At 35.6% G+C, this 22228-nt stretch overlaps 2 protein-coding genes across 2 annotated transcripts; both read right to left on the bottom strand.

Moving 5' to 3' along the window:
• Positions 1 to 386: 386 nt before the first annotated feature.
• Positions 387 to 6735, bottom strand: LOC136801837 (calcium-responsive transcription factor-like). The gene is made up of 6 exons (XM_067058501.1): positions 5556 to 6735; positions 4229 to 4487; positions 2579 to 2780; positions 2077 to 2229; positions 1528 to 1732; positions 387 to 1163 (listed from the first exon to the last, which is right to left on the bottom strand). The coding sequence occupies exons 1-6, from the start codon at positions 6601 to 6603 to the stop codon at positions 718 to 720; spliced, it is 2313 nt and encodes a 770-aa protein (XP_066914602.1). The 5' UTR covers positions 6604 to 6735; the 3' UTR covers positions 387 to 717.
• Positions 6736 to 10513: 3778 nt separating this feature from the next.
• On the bottom strand, positions 10514 to 20926 carry LOC136801836 (uncharacterized). Its single transcript, XM_067058499.1, has 2 exons — positions 20670 to 20926; positions 10514 to 11436 (listed from the first exon to the last, which is right to left on the bottom strand). The coding sequence occupies exons 1-2, from the start codon at positions 20858 to 20860 to the stop codon at positions 10971 to 10973; spliced, it is 657 nt and encodes a 218-aa protein (XP_066914600.1). The 5' UTR covers positions 20861 to 20926; the 3' UTR covers positions 10514 to 10970.
• Positions 20927 to 22228: the final 1302 nt, after the last annotated feature.

Genomic DNA, 22228 nt, shown 5'->3' with positions numbered 1-22228 from the left:
GAAAGATTAGTACTTCCGTGTTGAAACAGAAATCTCATAATTTAACAAAGAAATTTGCTTCAAATTTACTTTTCAAACACTGAAAAATTAACTATTTGTTTCATAACGTGGGGTCTTTCCATTTGAACTTTTTAAGGAAATGTAACAAGGTCAGGTCACCGCAATAGGGTTGCACATTGAAATCAAAAATTCAGTACCTCCCCTACGACTTTTCAACATTCATCAAAAGAGTTTTATCAATCTTTTCGCGACCTACGAATCTCTTACTTCTTTTATTTTTAAACTCAGGGTGACGTGAAAACACTTCCTTAAAATAAGTCGGGAAAAGCTGACTAGTTTGAAAAAAAATTGCTGACCAAATAGCTCGAGATAACCAAATATCGCTGTAATAAGATGAATCCAAAGTACCAATAAATTAATGGGAGAGAAATTTTCTTTTTTCATTAATATACTCTACACACAATATTTTTCTCAAAAATGAAGTTGTCAATTATAAACAAATTTTATTTACAATAAAGCAGATATGGTACAAAAGTATGCGTGTGCCTGAAGAAGCAACCGCCATATTATGCCACATACTTGGATCATAAAAAAATATGTTGTGCAATCTTCATATATCAAGAAAATACGACGGTAACTTCTTCAAGGTAGACATTGTGTAATCACAGAAGGAGATTGGATACGAATAACAAAACCCTAGAGACAGGGCATTGTGGACTACGTTCCATCCACTATATCAACGACGTTTGCCAGAATCGCTGACGGGTCCGTCGTAGTCGGCTGATCGGCATTTTCAGAAGTAGCAATTATCCTTAGATGAGTTTTATCGTCGTTAACGTCACTCGGCGTCACAATTAGTATACTTTCACCATCCGTCGTTGATAATGAATTTGGGTCATCCTTGTCGGCTAAGTGAACTTCAACCTGATCTGTATTGTCCATGATTTGTTGTTGAGAAAAATCTATTGTCTCTTGCTGAGGGGAAGAACCGTCGGGTTCTTTCGAAGCATTATTTAAAGCAGCTAATCCAATTTTCGCAAGTTGTGCTAGTTGGTCGTATGAGAAGTTGGTGACTGAAAAGTTTTCCAGTTGGTTATCGGTCAATGTGAGAGCGATGGTATCGTTTTGATCATCTAGCACAAGTGTTCCGTCTGTTTTCAGCTCTATAATCGGGAAAAAGAAAATAATTATTTGTTTAGCGATGAATTATTATAGCCCAAGAGGTAGCCTCAGAAGTTCTACACTTTTGAGAAAAAGAACTTGGGAAATACATAAAAATGTGTTTGAATTTCTTGAAAGTCGAATTTTTCAGGAGGATGAAAAAGATGAACCTTGCAGATTATAAGGCATAACTTTCAAACCAATGCAGTGTTTTTGCATCGTAAAGCACTAAAAGCACTTTAAAAGAAGTATCCAGGACAATTCCTGAAAAATCAGGGACTGACGTTATTCCAAATGTCTGCCCACCCTTAGAAAACAAGTTGAAACTAAAAAAATTGAAAATAAAAAAACTAAAACTATTTTTACCTTTCTTTAGATCATCTGTGAGCATGTCGTCAGGGTTATGATTAGAAGGTACATCAATTTTCATTCTCTTGATCATCAGAGATGAAGCAGAGGTTGTTGAAGAGGGATTATTAATGTTGTTGTTTGGAGAGGAAGATGATCCCGGTGATTCTACAGTCTTCGTTCGTTTTCGTTTTGGACGTAAAGCGACTGGTGGTTCGTCAGGCTGTTGTTGAAAAAAAACATTCATATCTTGTAGCATCAAAAATAAGATATCTAAGAACAGCTCTATACCAAAAAGAAGATATGGCATGAAAAAAATTTAAGTAGTTTATTATCAATTTGAGGTTCTATCGCTTAAAAGTAAAGGACCAATTTCGATCGAACCGATTCAAAGCCCTGAAGCGTTCTGAAATCGAGCTTCTTGCAATGTCAACCTGGACAAATTGTAAAACCAGATTCAGAATACTTAACTAATCAAATTAGTCTCAATCAATAAAACTAGTTTATGTTTATTAATGTTTTGAACGATAATAATAGATGGAGCCTTAGTGAACTGAAACCACTTACTGTCGGTAACTTGGATAGGACACCGGTTTCAATGGCAGCTTCTGTCTGTTGGATCATATTTTGTATTTCAATCAATGAAGGATAAAACGTCTTGTCGTGTTTTGATGGCGAAGTTTCATTCAACCCACCTACCATATGATTTTGCACAAAGTCCTGACAAAATATAAATATCGCATGAATATCTTTGATGTGTTCAACTGGTGGTGACTAGTTTTACAAAATAATCTTTAAAATTCTAATAGCTGATGATTTTTCTTTGATTTTTTGAACAAAATAAGGCCAATGTTCTCCATGAAAAAGTCAAGCTTCAGTCCAGTCGAAACTTTAAAAATCAAACATTTCTGGTAAAAGAGATCTGGAAATAATAACCACCAGAGTTTTCCTAAAGTTAGTGACATTTTGAAAATAATTCCAAAAAGCTTTTCTGAATAGGTTTTCTCTCAATTTCTAAGATTCCCCTTAATAATGAAATATATTTTGAGATTAAAAAATGCATGAATACCTTGAGACCAGCTCTGACTTGAAAAGGATTATTATATCCTTGACGAACATAAGTTTGAAGTTGCTCCAAAACACGAGTGTCGACAGATATGCTTTCCAGCAAGACGTTGTCCAAATTTGCAAGTTCTTTTTGAAAAATCTCAAGAGAATTTCCAATATGATGGTATCGATGTGCGGATGGTAATGGTAGTTGCATGTACAACCTTCGAGGATGAAAATGAAAAACATTAATAGCTAGAAAATAGTTAGACCTAGTTTAGACGATCGACTTTTTGCTTTGCCTCCTTTCGATGCGAGAGACGGTAGAAGATCGACGGAAAGTTTACAGTTTCAAATCTTTGCTTAAAAAAAGATTGAAATTGCATTGACGAAAAGAAGGCATCACATTGACTTTAGACAAACGACTTCCTGCCGACTTTCGTCAAAAATAAGGGAAGGCAAGGCAGAAAGTCGGCTGTCAAAACTGGGTCTCGGTATCTACAAAAATAAATTTTTTCTTATAAATTTTTTTGTTTCACAATTTCGGTGTGTTCACCTTTTGTTCAGGATTGTTGATTATGATCTGAGATGTTATGGAAGCAAATGCAAATTAATTCAAGGCCTTGTCATGGTCGTGAAGAAAAGTTGCCATACCATAATGTCATCACAAAGATAAAATCCATACTATTCGTTTGGCCACCCCCCCCCCCACTGACCTTGACAACCGACGGAGACGTGCTGCTTGATTTCGAAAAGTGGACCCTGTCAGATATGAATGTTTGGTAAATTTGGGACCCTTTCAGAACGAAAAATCGGAGAAAAAAAATTAAAATTTTCTAATTTCCACCCTGAAAAGTGTCCAAAATGACCAAAAATTTACCTTTTGAAATTAGTAAATTTGGGACCCTGATCGGCATACAACGGCATACATCCCCATACAACAATTGTGATTAATTTTACATCTTTTCACTATAGTTTTTTGTGATCAATGTTGCAGAGTACTCAATGAAATCAGAGCCAAGTAAAAGATAAAATCTGGAATATTTTTTTAAATATTTTCTTTTTTTTTCTTTTTACTATAAAAGGCTTCATAGTGTCCTCCCCCCCCTTTATAAAGGATTCTGATTTTGGCCCTTTTTTTAAAGTATGGGGGAAAATGGAAAATTTGAAATTTGCTGGGGGAAAATAAAGAGGGGGGAAAACCATAAATTTAGGAGATTTTGACTGGGGGAACTTCACTGATCTCAAGGTGATCTTGTTGCAAAACCTGTTTAAGCAATAAAATCAGCAAATCTTTTGGGATAAACCAACTTTTCAATACAATTTCATTTTTCCAGCACTTTCAAGGCTATTTTTTCAAGCTTTCCAAAATTTCAAACTTGATTTAAGGCATTGTTATGTTAACCATATGGGGGAACCGCAAAATCTTCAAATAGCTGGGGGAATTCAAAAAAGAGGGGGGAACCGAAAAATTTTGAAATATGGTGGGGGAAATAAAAGAGGGGGGAATGGAGAAAAATTTTGATTTTTAGTGGGGGGAACCAACCCAGGAGGACACTATGGGCTTTCTAGTTTTAGTATTTCTTCTGTAGGCTCAGCTATGCTGGGGGTAACAAATCTTTGACTGACTGATTGACTAATTATATCAAAAGAATTTAAAAAATCATCATACCTAATTTCCCCTGAAGTTACACCATGTGACCGAACCATTTTCAAAGCATGTTCTTGCATTCCACGAACGACTTTGGGGTCAGAATCTGGAGGAACACGATATTGGGGGAATTTCTTCACTTTCTTGACAAACAGTCTTGCAGGGCACGTCAAGTTCGGTATTTTCTTTGATTTTTGTCCACTCATTGCTGCCATACGTTTCAATGCATTACTCCTTTTCCTTGGACCATGCTCACACTCCATCACAGTAGCCCTTCTTCCTACAAAAAAAATGTTTCTTGATTTAACAAAAATGATCACTTCCTAAAAGAGGAGAAACCTTTGAAGTCTGTTATAGCCCTAATATTTCAAATAAGCTTCAAAGTAGAAATCTTAGATACAACGTTATTAGTATCCAGCAAGTATTCGCCGTGTCAATTCAAGACAGACTTAAGTCCATTTTTTCGAAAATTGACTTAAGACCATAACCCCCTATTTCAGCATGCACGCTTTCCAAAAACGGCCTTAAGTCCACAGAATTCTAATGGGAAAAAGGTGTATTTTGCAATTCAAAAAAAATAAGAATTTAGAATGTTCCATAATATATCAACCATAAACAGCCTTAAGTCCTAAATTTTAGTGCAAATTTTATTTTTTATGAAGCATTGACATGAAATGTGGAGCCTTAAGTCCAACACATCTCAACCTTTAAAGTCAATTATCTCAAAATGGAAAAAATGGACTTAAGGCTGTCTTGAATTGACACGGCGATATATAGTTAAAAAAGCTGGTTATAAAATAATCTTGAGTTGTGCAAATTTTCGCCATGTATTTTTGCAAAAGTAATAGTAGTAGCCATTTATTTGTCAAAAATCACTTTTTCTACCGTCAACTGCTCTAACTTGGGACGATTGGTTGAAACATGGGACTGGGTTATGAGTTAATGAGCGGCGTATTAAAAAATACACGATTTCTCTTTTGCACCGAGTAGGCTTTTAAATCAAAATATGAAAAAAATCCGTAGTGGAACAAACGCGAGTGTCTATGCACTCTAAGAGGAACGAAGAAGTATGATTGATAAACAAATTTGTTGTCAAAGAGATTTAACCGTAAGTGAAAATACAGGCCGGATATCAACCAGTCCCATGTTTCAACGAATTGTCCCAAGTTAGAGCAGTTGACAGTAACAAGACACATGTTTAGGTTAGACGAATCTACGGTATACTGTGGGTTGATTACTTCGTGCTTGTATACTAAGGCTAAGCCTTATAGGTGACACTAACAATAATATTTATAATTCAAGGATAACCCTGATGTCTGAAAAGTTAAAATTTTCAGTCATTACGTACCAACATTAACGAAAGGAATTCCATCGTAAGGGATATATTGTGATTTCCACATCAAACGAACTGTTTCAGCACTTTCATCTTTTGCTGCTGACGGAGTCTGCCTAATTGCAAATAAACTTTGTGTTTCTTTTTTATAAAGGTTCAAGATATCATCCATTTCACTTTCTGTAAAAACATAACCAGTGTATGTATCTCCACATAAAGTACAATCCCTTAGCTGAAGTGCCCAATTTGGTATTGTATTTAGAAGATCTGAGTTTGTATTTAAAACATAATGTCCTTCAGTTGCCTTCATGTCACCTGCATTATCAAGGGTATTTGGTGCAACAAAAGAAGCAAGATTTATTATAGTATTCCCATCTTTTTTAACCAAGTTATTTTTGTTGAGAGTAGCTATAATATCGTTAACGTTTATGTTTACAGGTACACCCTCTGTGTTCATCACTTGTACTATAGCAGCTTCTGAAGCAGAAGTCGAGGTTGACGATGATTCATTCTGAAGGCTCATGTTTTTTATATTGTCTGTACTATTTGGAGCATTTTGATCAAGATTAACAATGTTTAGCATTTGAGGAGCTGACGCGTTTGGTTGTTGCTGTATTGGAAATTGTTGCTGATCAATTGGTTGCAAGACCGTTTGAGTTTCAGACTGGGAAACTAACAAATAAATAGTACCATTATTTGGTTGCTGTTGTACATTATTTTCATTAGTAGCATTGATATTGTTATTGATGATTTCGATGTTATTCAAAATACCAGGGTTTGTTGAGTAATCAACCAGCGAGTTTGCATCTATCGTGACAATATTCTGTTGTAAATATTTCTGATCATTAACCTCTCCAACCATGGTAGGTCCCATGGATAAGGTGTTTGCTTCAATTTCATTGAAAACATTTTCTCCAGTGACAGCATTTTCATTTCCATCTTTCTTGGCTAAATCTGGAGTAACATAACAAACATCAGATGTGTTCTCACAAGTTACCTCTGTGTGAAGTGCTGTTGTAAAACTTTCATTGTCTTTAACATTACCAGGAACTTCTAAAGACATCGATATCAAAATCTGCAGTGATTTATAAAATTTTCTTGTCTTGGTTTTGAAGTTTTCCCACCAAATTTTTTGTTTTGGTAGCCTCGTTTGTCTTCAATCACAACCTCATAATCAAAAACTCGGAGCGAAAAGGGAGGCTGTTTTGCATGACATCGAGGATAAAGATTCGATTTTCTAAAAATATTTGTAGTGCGCATGCGCAGTAAATCTTGGCCATTTTCAAGTTTACGGGAAGACCAATCAAATTCATTAGAAAGTGTGAATGACACGCGCCGACAGACGTTGGGGATAATAGGGGCAATTAAACCCAATTAATTCGGATAGATGAAAAGAAAGGAAATACGGAACCTTCTAAATATCCTAAGCAACTTTTGAGAGAAGGGGAGCTCATATACACAAATACAAGAGGTGAAGCAGATGTTGGGGGACATATTTCTTGTTTTTATTTCGTCTAAACACACCTTGTTTATGCTATAAGCATATGCTACACCACGCCTTTTGGTTTTGCATTCGTTCAATCTAATTACAATACACGGGTTTCGAATTAAATCTGGCGCGAGAGAAAAAATCAAGTAAATAAAAGGAGCGATAAGGGGAAATGCCTTATAAAAGGTTGATAGATTTCCTTTCTTCTCTTTTGAAAGCCAGGTGTTCATTCAAAAGATGTTTTTCTATTTTAAATTCAATAAAAGAAATATGATTAAACGATTGACTTTTTATTTTAATGTTTTTTGTTTTCATAATGACCCATAAAGTCTGTCAAAATGGAAAAATGAGCTAAAATTGCTTGATACACGGCCAATTTTCGTTCTGTTTACTTGATATTTTTCGTGCAAATTTACATGGGATCAAAGCTAAAGCTAAGCAAAAGTTTAATTCGAAACCCGTGTATTAGTGAGCCAAGCTGCTCAACGCATATAAATTCAGAGTACGCTAAAACGGAAGTTTCGCGAAGTCGAAAACTTGCTTTCGTATAAAAGTAGACAAAAATTCACAAATATTGCGAAAAGTTTAAGAGCAATAATATGACTATTAGGGGGGGGGGTTGTAGGGGTTTGAAATACCGTTTTCCCGTCAAAATTTTTGCTGATTCCCGGCATCCCGCAAATTGAAAAAAATAATAACACGGTCACACCGGTTTGTGCAGGTTCAAATACCGGCATATTGACAAAAAATAAGGCCAAATACCGTCACCGTCTGATTTTAAAATACCGTTTTCCCGTCTTTTTTTCGTCAAATCCCGTTATACCGTACTAAAAAAGGGCCAATCCCGTCACACCGTAAAAGTACAACCCCCCCCCCCCTATTAGTATTACTACCCGGTGTGTTAAAAATTTTCTCAGAATCTTCTTGGAAATAAAATCCATTCATCGTCTATATAGATATTTTGGTAAAACTAATTAAGTATTTTCAGCATATAATGCGGGATTCTTGGGAAAGAAATAAAACCACCTGAACCGTTTTCAAGATAGTCTTGCTAATGGACTTTTTCCCACCACTCGGATGGCTGGAAGTGACCGTTTGGGTAATTTTAGTGATGGTTTTGTCGTCCATTGATAATACAGATATTTAACCATTTCATAGAAAATACATATATATAACATCAAAAAATAAAAAACAAAATACCATCAAAAATTCCGATTTTTTGTTATTATTTGGCCAAAATTTCGTCCCGAATACACAACAACTTTAGTCCCACTTGGAAATTGACTTTGTTGCTATTCAAATTCTCATTTCAACTTGAGATCCATTTGAATTTGAATAGAAAAAAATACACTCCAAAACCATCCTCCCCACTGTTTTTTTTGACGTCTGTAAACAATATGATCTAAGATATATAATATAAAATAACAAGCAAGATGCTGAATGAACCTCTGATGATGTGAATCAGATAAAAATAGGACAATTAAATAGCAAGAAAGTAAAAAGTGTAGTGAGCAGCTCAAATTAATATCGACCTGTGAAGTATAGTTAAAGTCGTATGACTTATAGTCGTAGATACTGGGCTGAATAAATAATTTAGCGTGATTTCCCTTTTGACGATAAAAAGTGATTTTCCCCAAAGTCCAAAAAAAACTAACCATATTAGGCACTTTTTGGCCCAAATTTGCCCAAAGAGATCATTACCATCTTATATCACTATGCAAAAATTAAGAAAAATACCAAGCCAATCTCGAAAAATGCTCAATTTCCCTAAATATGGCAAAAGGGAATTTCCCCAAATAAGAAAATCCGATTTTTACGGCCAAAAAATTTTCCGGAAAAAACGGCTTGAGCTCCTTTTTAGAGAACCTCGCCTTCTATCTTTGTCCAAAAAATTAGAAAAAACTAATGAAGCAATTTCACACAAAGTCCAGAAACCGCCATTTTTAGGGACTTTTTGCTTTTGCCCAAGTTTGTTCAAAAAAGTTTTATTTCCATTTTACATCAAAGTGCAAAAAATCAGAAAAAATATCAATCCAATCACGAGAAATTCTCTTTTTTTCCCTAAAAGTGACATAAGGGAATTTTCCTAACTAAAAAAATCCGATTTTTACGACCAAAAAAAATTTTCCGAAAAAACTGCTTGAGCCACTTTTTAGAGAACCTTGCCCTCTATCTTAATGCAAAAAATCAGAAAAGACTAATGAAGCAATTTCATACAAAGTCCAAAAAACCTTATTTTTAGGCACTTTTTGGCCCAAATTTGCCCAATAGTTTTTTTCTCGAAAATCGGGCTCCCTCACTTTTTGGGAATCACAATTTTGCATCACTGTGCAAAAAATCAGAAAAAACTAATGAGTCAATCCCGAGAAAAGCTGGTAACATACGAACGAACGGACGAACGAAAATCAGTTAATTTATATTTTTGGTAACATTCCATTCTTTTCAACAAGCACAAAATCGCTATTTATTTGGTATCCGAAAAAATGTACAGCCTTTTTCGCTCCACTGCAGATTATATTGAGACATACTTTAGTTTGGTTTTGAAATGGATATACCGTTGCCCTTTCCGAAATGTCTTACTTTTGGAAAAACAGCCGTAAATACGACATGCTGTACTCATAATTGGATACCACGGGTCCAAAATTTAAATCACGATGTTGAAAATGGATAAAAAAAAACTAAAACTAAATATTAATGAGAGATTTAAATATTTCAACACTGCTATTAAAAGAAAGGTTTATAAAAAATGATTAGGAATGTCAAGAAATGCATTTACATTAAGGGATAAAGTGGGGCGCAAACCGGCCAACATATTGGCCAACATTTTTTACCAACATTTTCGGCCAACACGTTGGTACGGTTTGCGGTGGCGCATTTAAAAAAACAAGCAGCCAACATTACGAAATGTTCATTCATTTGTTTTTGACGTCCAATGAAGAAGCATTCGAAAAACGTAAAAAAAAAACGTTCGAAAACTAAAATGTTGGTCGAAATGTTGGCCAACATGTTGGTTACTCAGCGCAAACCGACAAACATGCCACCAACATCAAATTTTGGCGGAAATGTTGACCAACATTTATCAAATATTTAATAAATATTGATTTTTTTTCTTCTCGAGCATGTTGGCGCCTACCGCAAACCGATCAACGTTGTTGGCCAACATGTTGGTCAGTGGATGTTGGTCGAAATGTTGGCCGGTTTGCGCCCCACTTAAGGAACAGTACGATAAAAATCCTTTATATATTACACCCTCTTCTCACAGACCCGGCGGACTCCTTCCCACTTGGAAAATTAGCTAAAATATCGTCCCCAATGTAAAATTATACTTCAAGTTTTGTCCCTGCTGAAAATAATCAAATAAACAAATCTATACTACGAAATACTCAGTGTTTTGAGCACTCTGGTGATAACAGCTGTCTAGCCGCACTGATGAGTCCTGGGAGGACGAAACACGTATCTGCAGATAGATAATGCACTACGAAAAATCGTGTTATTTTACCCTCCCCACTGAATTTTCCGACATGAAAACAATGAAATTCAAACCCACAGCCATAAATCATATGAAGATATCAATCTTGATCGAGTTTCCGTCCTTAATTTTTACCCCCACTGGCTGGAAAAATTCTAACGGGTCAGCGAGAAGGGAGTGTTCTATTGTACATAGTTTTGACATTACAGACTTCCAAATCCACGTTCAATTACTTTTTAAAGTGCTAATTGGTTGAGGAAACTTCCATTTTTACCATATACCTTTTTGGGGGTAACTTCGGAGAAAAATGTGATAACTTTTCCAAATATTCGGAATAAGCCCCGTCCGGGTTGTTCAAAACTTTGGTCACTTTCCTCCGATACATTTGCCCCGACAAGGTTTGGGAAACGTCATGACATACAAGCTGACGCATATCACAAATAGAACAACATAACATCACCCATTCGTCTTTTCAGGCATACATCATTTCCGCCATAAGGGACATCGGTTTCGGTATATATAACATTTGTTCAAAATATGAAGCTAATTCATGCTCATTTAAATTACTTGGCGGTTGATCAGAATCAGTCTGTTCATGAGATGGCCCTCCATGGCTTTGTTGGTTCATATATTGTGTACTACAAGTAGCGACGGGCACCGTTTGGTGTATATTTGTATTCGATAAGTTGGTTTTTTCATAAGTCTCATTATCACAATCACAATACTCCTCTGAGTTATCAAACAAATCACGAGTCCTATAAGAGGATTTCAATTTTTGTTTTGATGAAGGTGATGTTTTCTTTGTCGAATTTTCAGGTGATGAGTTTTGGATGGGTAAGACAAGTTTAGCTTCTCTCAATAATGATTTTGATTTTTGTTTACGTTTTTTCTTTGAACAGTATACGCGACCAACTTGCTCGAAATCTTCATTGGAGAGCCTGAAAATGAAAGAGGTTTAGAACATAAATAGATTGTTTAAATAGATATACTGATTCTATAATGGACAACACCCCCGCATCCTAAATAAAATTTGATCCGAGGTACCTAGATAAGGTTCCCTATTTCTGGAAAAAAAATGTTTTGAGTGTTATCCAACTTTTTCATCAAATCAGTCATCAACGACATAAAGGTTTCCTGACATAATAAGTGCAAGAAAATACCTCTATTGGTATTGCACTTTGCCGATATTTTAGTATATTAAACAAATATACAATTATAAAACAAATTTAAATGTTCTATCTAAAGGAAAAATCTACAAATTCACGGCTTCCCGAAAGATTTACTCTCATTAAGAATAAGAGATGTCGGTGTAGGTTTATTGCGTAATGATGACAGAGTTAAGATCAGATTATTCTCCACCTTTGGTCTACCAGTTGAATAAAATATTTTTGAACTTGACTGACTGTACTCAAAAAAAAGTTTCTGTGACAGTACTAGCTGGGACAAATTCCCATTAAAATTTTTCTATTTCTATTTTTCTATGCGTTGAGTTGCAGGAGGCTTTGAGGCCTTATTTCGCAACTATAGACGCTTTCAATGAGCGCCCCGTTAGCACCTTGGACTGACTACCCAATTCCCCTCACATGGCATGGGTTGACCCGGGCGAAGGTTCATTCACTTGCCAAGTGAGCCGCTGCGAGTGGGAATCGAACTTCAGTCACCTGTGCAAATCAATTAATTTATACCAATATTTGGAAAGAAAGCCTTGGAAAGTGTGATGTATGCAAAATGTTAACTGAAAGCATTTACTGTACAAAAAAGATATCATCTGATAAAACTATTCAAAAGAACCATTACTTTACAAGCTGTTTTCCTGTTTTTAATTTTTTCCAAGGGTTTTACAGCTAAAAATTTGTCCCGTACGCGACAAAATTGTAGCTATGATAACAGCCTCTCAATTTGAAGAGAAAATTGTAATTCAGAACCAAATAACTTTTTGAAAATCTTCACTAACCTTTTGACTTTCAGAAAAACTTAACTTTTTCATTCTAAAATAGGTCTATCAGAGTCTATGGGGGTATCTGTGGTATACACTATTGTACTTGAATAGGGGGAAATCACTCTTTAACCCTTAATAACTTTCATTTATACAACTAACTTAAAATTGTTTGGATATTCTAAAGAAGCAATATGGTGTAGATTTATCAATCAATGCAAAAGATTTGGCCAAAATAGAATTTTCTTGTTAAATTTAAGGATTTTCAAATTTTGTCGTATACAGGACAAATGGAAATCCTAATTTTTTCCCGTACGCGATACACAAAGTGTGAAATATCCCGAAAAAGAAAAATATGTATGGTAAAACTTTTAGTGCATTATGATACATACATAAGAGTGACTTCAGGGAATACAAAACATTTTTTGTACATATTACTGATTTTGAGTTTTTCACTCCGTAACGTATGGGACAAGTGTGATTTTTTCTCAGCATAAAATGAGCGTCCCAGCGCAAATTTGGTTAAAAAATAATTTCCTTTCAGATAAAAGTGTCTGAAAAGCATGACACATACATAGGTAGTAACCTGAAAAAAAAAAATTGGGCATAATTTTTTTCCTCATTGATATTTGAAGCAGTGTACTTTAATCGTAGAAATTTTAGCGAAACTAATTTTAGCGTATATTAGCGAATCAGGAAAATCTTGATTTTTTTTGGATTTATTTTAGCGAATCACGATTTCAAAAAATTTCGCGTGGATAAATTTTGGCGAATACTTGTATTACATTATTGACTGAATTCGTTTTCTAGCATTTCTTTGCACTGAAACCCTTCCTTTTGATAAAAATGTATCAAGGCAATATAACTAGTCTAGCAAGCTAGACGACTAATTCAGACATATTAGAAATAAAGCAAAAAAGTAAATTTTAGTCGTCTAGAAACCTTTGTGAACTAACTCCAAACAAAAAGAAAGTGTCAATATCGCAATTAAAATTTTTTCCCGCTCAAAAAAAATTCTTGAAAATAAAATGTGTGTGGATTTGTGTGGTGAAAGTTTTTCATTTGAGTTGATTTTATTTTGAGAGTTTGTTGTTGCTTGATAAATTGTTTTCTCGCTACGCAAGTTTCTGCGTAGCTAGCCCCGGTATCTATAAGGCTGGAACACCGGATTCTTCCAGTCGTTTATACAAACTAAATCCCGTATCATTATTTGTGTTTATTATTAGTATTACATGCATTATAAACGACTCCAGTCTACAATATAACCAGAAATTTCGCGCGGATAAATTTTAGCGATCTGTTGATTCGGCGTATTTTAGCGAGATTTATTTTAGCGAAAATAGGGAAAACTCGCTAAAACGCTAAAATTAGTCTCGCTAAAATTTCTACGATTAAAGTAATTGGAGTTGTCGCGTACGAGACAAAAAATTGGACTGCTGCAATAAAGGCACATAGGCCTTCACAAACTGAAAATATGAGATAAAATTTTGTTTCTGAATCTATATATTAATAGCCGTACTGTGTATGTCATTTTGTTTGTGTGTTATACTTTCGTTTTCGCAAGCAATGTTTTTTTCTCAATAAGTTTGTTTTGATTGACAGATCGGATAGAGCCTGGTTTAGACTTTATTCAGCCTTTATTTTGAAATTTAAGGCCCATCTACATTTAGTAATTTTAATTTCTGCCCAGCTTTGCCTGATCCTGTTTTTCTCTTTTCTTTTGTTTGAAATGTTTTCGAATGTATTGTAACGATCGTACTTATTAATGACATTCGAATTCTTTTCAAAACAAAACAAGTAATACTTTAATGGACCTACCTATTTATAAAACGAATAATTAAAATTTAATGGAAGTAATGTGTAATTTTAAATTTCGATTTATATATCTATTGGAACGGAGAAAGCAATTAAGAAACGCATCGATGTTTAACGGTGAAAGAAAAATAATATCGACACTTTAATCAATCATTCATCTCGAGAAAATCTCAAAAAACCGCTTTTTTCGGGACATTTCCGGTTCTAGCGGCCGGAAAAATTTCTTTTTCGAAAATTGGGCTCTGTCAAATTTTGGGCATTGCCATTTTACATCATTGTGCAAAAAATCATGAAAATCTGTCGAGTATAAGTTGAAAAAATGAAGGAAAAAACCGTTTTTACGCCGGTTTTCGGCTGTTCCTCCTGCGATTTTTAAGGAGTTCCGGATTCAAAGGATGATTTTTTTTGGAAATCAAACGATGCTAAGTTTTGGGCATCATCATAATGAACATTTTTCTGTAAAGAAAACAATTAAATAAGTTGAAAAAATGTGACGGAAATGTGAAAAAACGACGATTTCCGGCACATTTCCGGTTCTACAGACCGGAAAAATTTTTTTTTTCGGCAAACGGTTTTCGACACCTTTTCGGCAGTACTAATGTGCATCTATGTGCAAAAAATCGCAAAAAACTAATGAGAAAATCTCGAGAAAATCTCAAAAAACCGCTTTTTTCGGGACATTTCCGGTTCTAGCGGCCGGAAAAATTTTCTTTTTCGAAAATTGGGCTCTGTCACATTTTGGGCATTGCCATTTTACATCATTGTGCAAAAAAATCATGAAAATCTGTCGAGTTAAAGTTGAAAAAAATGAAGGAAAACCGTTTTACGCCGGTTTTCGGCTGTTCCGGCGATTTTTAAGGAGTTCCGGATTCAAAGGATGATTTTTTTGGAAATCAAACAATGCTAAGTTTTGGGCATCATCATAAAGAACATTTTTCTGTAAAGAAACAATTAAATAAGTTGAAAAAATGTGACGGAAATGTGAAAAAAACGACGATTTCCGGCACATTTCCGGTTCTACAGACCGGAAAAAATTTTTTTTCGGCAAACGGTTTTCGACACCTTTTCGGCAGTACTAATGTGCATCTATGTGCAAAAAATCGCAAAAAACTAAAGATAAAATCTCGAGAAAATCTCAAAAAATCAAAAAACCGCTTTTTTTCGGGACATTTCCGGTTCTACCGGCCGGAAAATTTTTTTTTTCGAAAATCGGGCTCCGTCACATTCGAGGGTTTATAGTAATGCACCTTTGTGCAAAAAATCAGAAAAATTGAATGAGCCAATCTCGAGAAAAGTTGGTAACTAACGAACGAACTAACGAACACGGGTTAATTTATAGGACCTCCACCCCACCGGGGTAGGTCCAACAAGTTTCTTTTATTATAGAAAAGAACATTTCAAATGTAAATCAAAACATAAAACTTAAAAAGTTTGTCCGTTCGAACAATAACAGCATTCAAAGGACGATAAAAAGCAGGAGAAGAAATAAGTCCATCTCTTTCTTCATATAAAAACATTCAAGTAGTTGATACTGTTAAAAACTGTGTACGTCATTTTACTACATGTTTAAATTCGAAAAGTTATGACAAGGGTTTAAAAAAAGCATGAAATTTCATGAAAAAAGCAATTTAGAATTGACTTATTTACCTTTAAAATCTGATAAAAACAAAGTTGCACTATTCTTTGTGGCTTTCTCCCGCTTTTTCCTGAAGAATTGTCATTTCTACATTTCACTCCTCTTTACCATGACATTGGGCTCTTCCAGAAAAAATCCGTTCATGGGGGTGGAGGATGAATTGTCCTGGGGTATTGAAAAAATACCAAAAAATTGCAATGTCCAGGGGGTAAATTCCAATGTCCAGGGGTAATTTTTTGTGTCCACGGGGTGAATTTGATGTTTGTCCAGGGGTATAACCCGTGTCCAGGGGGTTAAAAATCAAAATGTCCGGGGGTAATTCATGAAAAAAATAATATATCCTCCACCCCCCATGAACGGATTTTTTCTGGAAGAGCCCATTTTCTCAAATTGTCGAAAACTGGACGGCATATTTAATGCGAGCGAAGCGAAAAAGGAGATATTAGAGGGTTAGAGTCAAACTTTGAAGATATCTTTTTATTCATTTGATCGTTTTTTTTAAGCCACCCTTAACATCCAAAGGACTTTTAGTGCGTTCAGCTACAGCTTAACCAGCTAGTTAATTCTTAATAGTATGCTGACAGAAAAATGCATAGCAGGGTATGTAAATTTGTCAGGAAAGGGGCATTGAACGTTTAAAAACTACATATTGCCAAACCCAGACCTGCCAACTTGAGATGTTCATTTTGCGCGAGATAAAAATTTCAAAGCAAAATCCGAATTCATAACCCACTTTTTCCGGTTTTCCGATATCGGAAATTTGGGAAATTTTGTTCCAAAAGTTGGAAAATGGGGGAAAATATTTTCCGAAAATCGGAATATCGGGGAAATTTTTTTCCAAAAATTGGAAAAACGAGGAAATTCTTCTCAAAATTAAAAAATGCGTGAGAAATCAAACTTTTCAAAAATTGCGTGAGACAGTCTGGAAATGCGCGACCCTCACTCTCAATGCGTTAGAGTTGGCACCTCTGTAAACCGTGTCGCATAAGGGACAAATTTTGAGCAAAATCCAAAAAAATTCCCATTAAAGATAATCACCTGGAATTTTTTTTGCTTGTTCCAGCAAAACAACCCCATTACACTAAAAGAGCCAAAAAGAGTTTACTTATCTCACAGCAAGCTCAATATATCTGGAAAACCATGGTTTCTGCCTCCCCCCTTAAAATAAGGGGGAGCAAAAAAATTGCCTTTTAAAAAAGGGGGAACTTTTGTAATTTTTTTAAAATAAGGGGGGATTCTTTATCAAGGGCTGCAAGAATCTATTAAAACAAGAAAAAAGGGGGGACTAAAATTTGAAAATTGTTGATTGAATTTCAGATGTTATGTCTTTGGTTTTATTGATATTAATTTTCTTTATCTAATATTAATAATATCTTCTTTCCCATTTTCGTGCTCGCAATTTCATGCCCACTTTTTGCAGACCATACTATATTGAAACTTATGTACATTAGAACAACTTTTAACAGACCAAATAAAACCATAAAAACTATTATTCTCCCTAATTAGATAACGTTTTAAGGTGTTTTGAGGGTGCAAAAAGTAAAAAAATTTCTTCGTCGCCCAACCATGGTGGGCAACATTTTTCCAAAATCTTGCCCCCCCCCCCACTCAAAATGGCTTATAGGGGCCCATCTATCTATCTATCTATCTATCTATCTATCTATATATTTCATACTAAAAAAGGTCCTGGGACCCATTATCCGTACATTTGTTTGTTTAAAAAAATGAAATATGAATAAATAAATAAATGAAATGTTAAGAGCAATAAAATATTTCAAAATTTTAATTAATGCTTGATAACGAGAAAAGAATGAATAGGATAAGTGGAAAACCAAGCATGCAGCCCTGCATGCTGTGATGAATCCCATGAATCTGCACCCTCCCTATCTATTGTAAAAAATATTTGCTGAAGGGTACAAAGATGTTCTTTAAATAGTTGGTTGACATCAATGATCTTTGACATTTGCAGCAGTGACTTATTTTTACAAGTTCTGTCACATCCAAAATCAATGTCATAAGCATCAAATCTTACTTGTGTTTTACTGCCTAAATTTTCTACTTGGGAAGACCTCTTGCTTGACCTAACTTAAACTAGGACTACAATCAGAAGACATTAATTTGCAAGGCCTAAGATATTAGCAAAACACAACTGTTAGACCAGATTTTGCATCTTTTGATTGGTTTTATTCATAAAAAGTTTTATTTGTATCATTAGATTATAGGATCCAGCTTATTTCCGATTTTCCAATTTCTTTTTATTTATATATTGAGTTTTATTTAGTTGGATGTCATTAGGTATAATGTTGATGGCATTGATATCAAACTAATCGTTGTACTTCGCTATTGTCAAACTCTAAAGAGAAAAATCAGTACAGTCAAGTATCAATATTTGAGGTATTACGAAAATCGCTATTTTTGATGAATTTTCGCCGTAATCACTTTCGTTTTTAACATAAGGTCTTAGCAACGGGTACACCGGGCATAGTTAGGGGGCATTGAGAAAAAATCCTAACATAGAATTTCAAAAAGATTCACACTATCATATTCTGCATTAGAAAATACACCTGTTCTATGTTGGGTTTTTTTCTCGGTGTTTTGTAGGCTTAATTATCGTCATGCAAAGTAAATAAAACCCCCTGGAAATCTTTAGGTTTTGATAAACAAAATACTTACATACTATTGTTTACTTTTGAGGTATTCATCCAATCAAATTCACGCTCAGAAACTTTCAACCAATCATAATTCAGCTGTGGCGCGGGAAATGATCCAATCAGAATCCCGAAGCTAAAGACTTACAGCCAATCAGAATTTATTAGCGAGCGGTATTCATCCAATCAGAATTGCGTAACACGAAAGCGAAAGTGAAAGTAAAGGCGGAAATATATTCTTTTTTTGACGTGATTTGCATATATTAGAACAGAAAGAAACGCCAATTTGTCAAAGATTTGTTTAAAACCACCTTATTTTTTGTTGAGTATCGCCTAAATTTATCGAAAAAATACGCATTTCAACATTAATTTTAAAATTTCTTTTATTGTTAAGTATCCCCGGGGCTCAACGCCGAAAGGAAAATAAGTGGGCGGAACCGCCCTCTTAGTTTAATCCCGGGATTGAAAAAACCTGTAGAAAACCTTTTCCGTACATATAATGCAGCTAAGGAATTTTAAAACACGGCATTTAAAGTGAAACAAGATGGCGGAGAAGTAGTGATTGAAGGTTTTTGTAATTAGACAGCATGACAAAGGTTTGTTATATTTTAGCATAACAAAGACAAACTCAGGAGGTAAGGTAAATTGCGTTTTAACCATTTTTCTAATAAAGAATATCTTCAAACTTGACTTCACTGAAAATCTGAGGAGGGACTCCTTTTTTTTAATTTTAAGGGGGGGGGGCATTCTAACAAGGGGTACTGGTAATTTTTGTTCGATTTAAGGGGGGAGTTTTCTTTAAGGGCAAAATTGCATTTTAAGGGGGGACTGAAAAAGTAGGCAGAAACCATGAAAACTGTGTCATTTTTCATTTTGGAACAATTTCACGCAAATTAGGGGACCCGTCCATATTCATTTGACACGCAAAACGTCAAATTGACGTTATCCTCTGAACCCCCCCCACCCCCTACAGATAACGTCAAGCGATGTACTGATGTATACCAAAAGTTGTAGCCATTTTTCATCAAAGTTTTCCCGTTCCGTCGCAAAGTCCGTACTTGGTTGTACCCGTGCGTGTATGTGTTCTTTTAACTAATGGCCTTTATTCAAAAAGAAATTAAAAGCTCCACTTGGCGCTAGGTCCGTGCCGTGCTTTAGGCGTACCACCTTCTTTGCCCACTTGTGCGATGTGGTTCGCTCGATCGCGCAAACAATGAAAATATGATGTAATGATATCATAGCGCGAACCAATGGGATTATGCGAGCAGCAAATTTTCATGTATATACCGTGAGAGTGGGTAACTTGCATCAGTGGAGGCTAACATGCATAGCCCTCAAATAAATGACCCGTCTGGTCATTAAAATACAAAGTTAAATCAAAACAAAAATGGTAGAGTAGAGCTGCGAGCGGAGCTGAATATAGTTTATTTTAATGACCAGCCAGGTCATTCATTTTAGGGCTATGCATGTTAGCCACCACTAATGCAAGTTACCCACTCTCACGGTACTTCATACACGAATATGTTTTCGAAAGCTTATAAAGTATAGACCTTTTTTCAAAGAGGCCGCCCTGTTGAATAATTATGTAGTCCAGCAGAAAAACAATGATAAAACCATGCATAATTATTACAATATGCATGATACATTAATTATGCATGGCTCTATCATTGTTTTTATGACTGGAGTACATAATTATTCAACAGGACGTCCTCATTGAAAAAAGGTCTATAGTGTGGTTGGTGGTTACAAATATCTGCGATTTTCACAAAAAGGTATACCTTTGATTTCTTATAACGTCAAACCTAACTTTTGAAAACCCCCCCACCCCCTCATAACATCAATTTGACGTTTTGCGTTGTCAAATGAATATGGACGGCTCCCCTCTTACCCCGAAACGTTCCTCCAGTGCAGACCAATCGCCGAAAATCTACCTCCGGAACACCGGAAGTGCTTGGGAATCTTTCTTGGGAAACGTTTCTGGAGCGACGAGAAGGCGTCCTCATCGTAGATATGTCGCATTCTCCCACAAGCAACTATTCAAACCTAAAACCTATCTTCCTATGCACCAAACACCAAAAACAAAACAACAACTAAATCTTAATTATCTGTAAAAACATATAAAAAGTTCATATTTACCTTTTCTGGTGATTTGAAATTGTTTCTTTGGTGGAGGTTGCAGTATTGTTTTGCTGCTGCTGATAATCAGCTGATTTCAATGTTTCTCTTCTTGAGTCTTCCTCATTATTATCATAGCTTACATTGAGTTTTTCAAACGGAAGATCTAAGTCACTATCAGATTTATCTTGAGCAGAGACATTTGTCTTCATCTTGTAAAAACATAAGAAAATTAAAGTTGAAATATAAAAAGTCCTGCTTTAGAATTTTTGCTGCGTCAAGACTTATGGCTAAATCTTCATGATGCACCGACAAGCACGGAGACTTAGAAAATTTTTTGAAACTTTTCAATACTTTACCCCGGTTCGAACCACAAAGGTATATAAAGGTCAGTGGTTCGAACCTACATGTTACCGATTACTAAACACGTAGTCTATACCACTGGGCCACGACGGCTGCTAATTTTCCGGAATTTAAGGTTCTTTATAGAGTGACATATATAGTATATACGGGTGAACAGACCTCACGAGTTAGGCTAACTGTTATGATCGCCATTCCTCCAGGAAGACCCCACACACGGGTGCACTACCGGGAGGGTGCACAGCCGTCTGGGTGCATGTTAGGGATGAGCAGCAGGCTGGCTTCGCCAGCCTGCTGCCTATCCCTAACAAAACGCTGCGCTCGCCTGTGCGCTTACGCGCACAATATTTTGCCCGCGCGTACCGCGCGGTGTACTTGTAAGGCCGGTGCATCATGAAGATTTAGCTGAAGAAGCGTCAAGTCCTCGCCGCCATGTTGTTTTGTTTTCTTTTTTTTTTAACTCCAAAAACCGTGGTCAGACATAATATACGTCATGTAGCTTAAAAATCAAATTTTAGCTTGGTATGTCAGGCCAATATAATTACGTAATTTAAAGCATATGCATAATGGCGCTCCAGCTGCAGAAAGTTTTTAAGCAGTCGGGTTTAGCTAACTGGATTAGAGAGAAAAGGCAAGAGACACCGGCTGAGCCCGACGGTTTCATGAGGTAAGGTTTGGAATAATTTTTTCCCTTTTACATTACAGTCAGGAGTTTTTACCTAATTAGGAAAGTATTTTACGAAAGGCTTTCCTCACTAAGAATGGAAAACTTTGCAAATGAGAATAGCCATTTTCCTAAATTTTGCAAGAAATACAAAGAGTCCCAAACGACGACCCTGCCTGGACACCGCCGTACATTGTACGGTGTTGTACGGTGGGGCTTGATTTAAATGTCTGGTGGGAATTAAAGGTTAACTTTGAAAACACCGTACATTTTCCCACCGTACATTAAATTTCCCACCGTACAATAGTATGGTGTGGGAATGCGATCTCTAAAGACAAGTTCCGTGGTCAAACTTAATGTACCAAAGAAAGTTTTTCCGACTTAGAAGTTTTTCAGTAAGTCCGACCACGGTTGAATATCTAAAAATTTGCATGCTTTCTGAAACTGAAATCAAGTTAAATTTTTTTGGTACGGTGGTGAAATAGGTTAACTCGAAATCCACCGTACACCCCACCGTGTACCCACCGTACACCCACCGTACAACACCGTACAATGT

The sequence above is a fragment of the Clytia hemisphaerica genome, unplaced genomic scaffold (genome assembly GCF_902728285.1).
Source record: "Clytia hemisphaerica strain Z4C2 unplaced genomic scaffold, Clytia hemisphaerica genome assembly, whole genome shotgun sequence".
Lineage (NCBI taxonomy): Eukaryota > Metazoa > Cnidaria > Hydrozoa > Leptothecata > Clytiidae > Clytia > Clytia hemisphaerica.
The sequence above is the reverse complement of the archived record's forward strand: the minus strand, read 5'-3'. Positions and strand labels throughout refer to the sequence as shown.